The sequence below is a fragment of the Crocuta crocuta genome, unplaced genomic scaffold (genome assembly GCF_008692635.1).
Source record: "Crocuta crocuta isolate KB4526 unplaced genomic scaffold, BGI_CrCroc_1.0 scaffold32, whole genome shotgun sequence".
Classification (NCBI taxonomy): domain Eukaryota; kingdom Metazoa; phylum Chordata; class Mammalia; order Carnivora; family Hyaenidae; genus Crocuta; species Crocuta crocuta.
Window position 1 is genome coordinate 963,950 of NW_027529424.1, and position 3,809 is coordinate 967,758.

Sequence of the window (3,809 nt, forward strand, 5' to 3'; positions counted from 1 at the left end):
ATTTCCAGTCTACTCAGCAAGAGGCAAAGGACTCCAGAGGCAAGAGAAAGCCCTCCGGCCACAGGGCGCAGATCTGACAGTTCAAAGGGGTGGTCTTGGAAAGTGGTAAAGGCTGGCGGTGGGGTTGGCGGGTGTGGAGCCCATTAACATATTAGCTGAGTCACTGAAGTGGCTTCAAATGGGGGTGGCTTTTTCTGTGCATAATGATAACTCTTCCTCAGTTAATATTGTCAGAAGAACAAGACCAAGACGGGCACAACTTTAATGCTTCTCCAATTATATTTTTGGAAAAGATCAGGATGATTGATACCAGGTTTCATGGCTTTTGTGTTTCAAAACATTCAACTGCAGTCTGCATTTTGAATTATTTTGTGAAGTGACATTTACATGATGTAGAACAGAACATTGAATTCTTAAAAAGTAGGGATGAGATCAGAAGAGCAAAGACTAGTAAGCATAAATTTTCACTTTGTGAACTTCCTTGTCATCACATTCCCTCTGTTTGTTGTAGTAATAGAAAGTATTGTCCTTTCTCTGAAGTTTCTTCACGTATCCCGTCTCCGGCCAACGATCTACCTGCACATCAGAAACCAGAATACAAATACTGTGATGCTGGTTTTATTTCTACATAGTATGTAACTATCAAACAGTTAGCAGTATAACTCACCTCTAAGAATTAAAGCATAAAATTAAATCTAAAAATACTTGATTTCTCAAGAAGAGTATTATACATAATTCAAACACGTCGTCAAGTTGCATCCTTTTACTGCAAAACAACTAATTGGGTGCTTCTCTCTAGATCCCAATTTCTAGATTTAATAATCTACTTATTGGCCAAGATGAAACATTCAAAATACTCTAAACATTGTTTCTTAGGTTTTCAAATTAGTTCAGACATTACTACTTCCTGACTTCTAAAAGTAAAGCCCGAGGAGGGAATTGGGCTCGGGCCCCACTCTAGTGCTGGACATTGACAGCAATGACAAATGGAAGCAGTTAGATTCTTGATACCTCAAGGTGCGCATTCACTCCTCATGTCTACCTCACAAGTTCAGCCTGAAACCTATTTCTTAATAGAAATTTGAGGTCATGATTTTGGTTCTCAACTATCTTTCCTTACCTTCCCCCACACTATTCTTTCTCATATGTCATTTGGTTTGCTGACTTTATCATTTGGCATGACCTAGTTTGGATATTTTTCTCACTTTCCTCTCCAAATTCATGTTCCGCTTTCTTGATTGGATCAATGCATTTCTCTTGTTGTCCGGTATGTTTCTTCTGGATTCCATAAGATCTACTCTATCATTGTCAAAACCTGATTATTCAGGTGTTGTGGTTTAGATAATCAAACCCTCTTCTTCACCATCATCTCTACAGGCAGCTCATTACTTCTCATTTGCCCCACCCATAAATCACAACTTTCCCTCATGACTACAAAGGAATGCATGCCCTTTATTTTCTAATAGAGTGTTTTCATTTTCTTTTGTTGTCTCATTTATTTAAGAATTTACAAAACTAGGTAACAGCATAGCTGATAAATCTTGGTGGACTCTCTGACATATACAGTATAGAAAAAAAATCAATGCTTCCTATCACTTAGGTCAGCTTGTCTTTCATAGCTTCCCATGTTCCCAGTAGAGAAAGGAGGGTGTTCTCAAAACACCATTATAACCCTCTTCCTCTTGGGGCCATGAGCAGGCTATGTTTTATTTACTAGGTTCCCCCAAACCATCTCATTCAGTGAAGAAATAGCCACTGTATATGGGATGGGCCTCCAAACAGCTGTATTGATTCTGTGCTCATCAACCTCTAGTCATTTTAAATACCCCTTTGGTATTTTATAATTTTTTTCTTCTTGGCCTTTCACTTGATGATGCCCATTCAACCTAGGAAAGCTTCACTCTTGTGAGTAGAACAGAGTGGCATGGTATGGTCCTCAAGACTAGCTAGGGATGTCATTAAGCTCTAATAGCTATGTGTCCTAGAAGGCCATCTGCTTCAGGTGAGGAAAGAGAACTTTGTTCAAATCCTTCAGACCTCTGTATGCTAGGAGAGACATGCCAATCAAGGCAATCCTTCAGTTACCATCCCGTCCAACCTTCAAGGTCTTCTGCAAATGTCTCTGGGGGCATGGAGCCATTTTGGAGGATTGTCCCCCAAAGGAAGCGATTTTGTCTTCCTCGAAATTCTTGTGCCTCCTTTTTAAAGGCACACATATTTTGACTTGCATCAGGCTTTACTATTCGTGTCATTGTTAATCTTCTCCAAGATTATAAGAATAATAAAAAGCTATACTTAATTAAACACTCAGCATTCATTCACTCAACAAATTATTAAGGACTACAATGTCAGGCACTTCAAATGCATGACTTCATTTAATACCTGTGACCATTTTCTAAAGCAGGCACTGCCATCCCCATTCTTCTGTTGGGCTCAGCCAAGATGAGAACCTTGTTCAGGATGACCCAGCTTATGAGACACAGAGCCCGGATGCTGATCCTGGACAGACAGATTCCAAACCTGGTTCTCTCCACGCTGGCCCACTCAGTTTCTTAAGGTCATGTACTCACTTACACTCTTATCTCCTAAAGCAGTTGGCACAGAAATTTGCACACAGTGTGACATGCTGTGCCCGATATGCGACTTAGGCATAGTGATTGTTTAAAGTTACTTGAGAAACAACCGATGCATAAAGGACACTCTGACTCTCCTCTCTGTCCCTCTGAAAGCAGGAAATAAAACTCCCATGTGAAAGCTACCCTCCCTGCACCCGGAGACAGACAAAGGGTGTTCTCTGACTTCTCTTAGACCTGATTTTATTGCAATCACATTATTGGAGGTGGGAACGTAAAGCATAACCAAAGTCAGAAGGTGCTAATAGTTTTTTGTCACGTATAATCTCCATAATAAACAGACTCTAACCTCTTCATAATTTGTGGTAATGAAAAAGAAAGTGGAAAGAAATAATAGTTACACAACAAACTGAATATCTGGGAATAGAATTACCTGAGTAAGTGGAAAAGACTCTACTTTTGTGGTTTACATAAATGATTCATTTAGTGGAGCATAGTTGCTCAATAAAAGCTAGAAAGTTCTTAGTGTTTCCATGCTGAGAGACCACCTCTTCCTACAGTCTACCTGAACTTCACTCTTCTGGGCCTCAATCTCCTTATCAGTAAAATGAGAGAACTGAAGTAGAGCTCCTTTTTAGTTATTCTTTGGTTCTTTGTTTTTAAATTTGGATTTTAATACTTTCCACTAAATATTTAGAGTTTGGGTTTGTAAAACTATAAATCTTACCATAGAAACTTGTTTCACTTGTTTATATTCAATTTCATCCCGATATCCTGCTTGTTGAAATCTGTATAGATTTTCTATCTCTTCTGACCATTTTTTGGCATGACTTATTGATTTCGGCTTCATATCAGAACTAGCCATGGCTACAGAAGTCTTATTACTGATTATTTCTGAAAGATGTTTAAAACAACATTAATAGAGAGCATAACCATGACAAATTTGAAAGTCTCTTTAAGAGTGAACAAAAGCACAATTAAAAAAAATTAGATTGTTAAGAATCTCATTAGGTATATTAAAATTTAAACATTAAATTCTAGGGCGGAAATGGTGGGGGAAAGGGAGAGAAGCAAACCATGAGAGACTCTTGAATGCTGACAAAAACTGAGGACTGATGGATGTGGGGGGAGGGGGGGATGGTCATGGAGGAGGACACTTGTGGGGATGAGCACTGAGTGTTATGTGGAAACTAATTTGACAATAAACTATTAAAAAAATAAATAAATAAATAAATA

The 3,809-nt window shown here is 38.6% G+C and overlaps 1 protein-coding gene across 5 annotated transcripts in view; it reads right to left on the reverse strand.

Moving 5' to 3' along the window:
- Window positions 1–256: 256 nt before the first annotated feature.
- The window catches only part of MEIG1 (meiosis/spermiogenesis associated 1), a 19,249-nt gene continuing 15,696 nt past the window's right edge, over window positions 257–3,809 (reverse strand). For all 5 annotated transcript variants that reach the window (XM_077758456.1, XM_077758459.1, XM_077758455.1 and 2 more), the window contains exons 3-4: window positions 3,301–3,467; window positions 257–576 (exon numbers count right to left, since the gene is read on the reverse strand). In XM_077758456.1, coding sequence (XP_077614582.1) covers window positions 448–576; window positions 3,301–3,438 — 267 coding nt within the window. In that variant the 5' untranslated portion in view covers window positions 3,439–3,467 and the 3' untranslated portion in view covers window positions 257–447. The remainder of the gene's footprint in view (window positions 577–3,300; window positions 3,468–3,809) is intronic.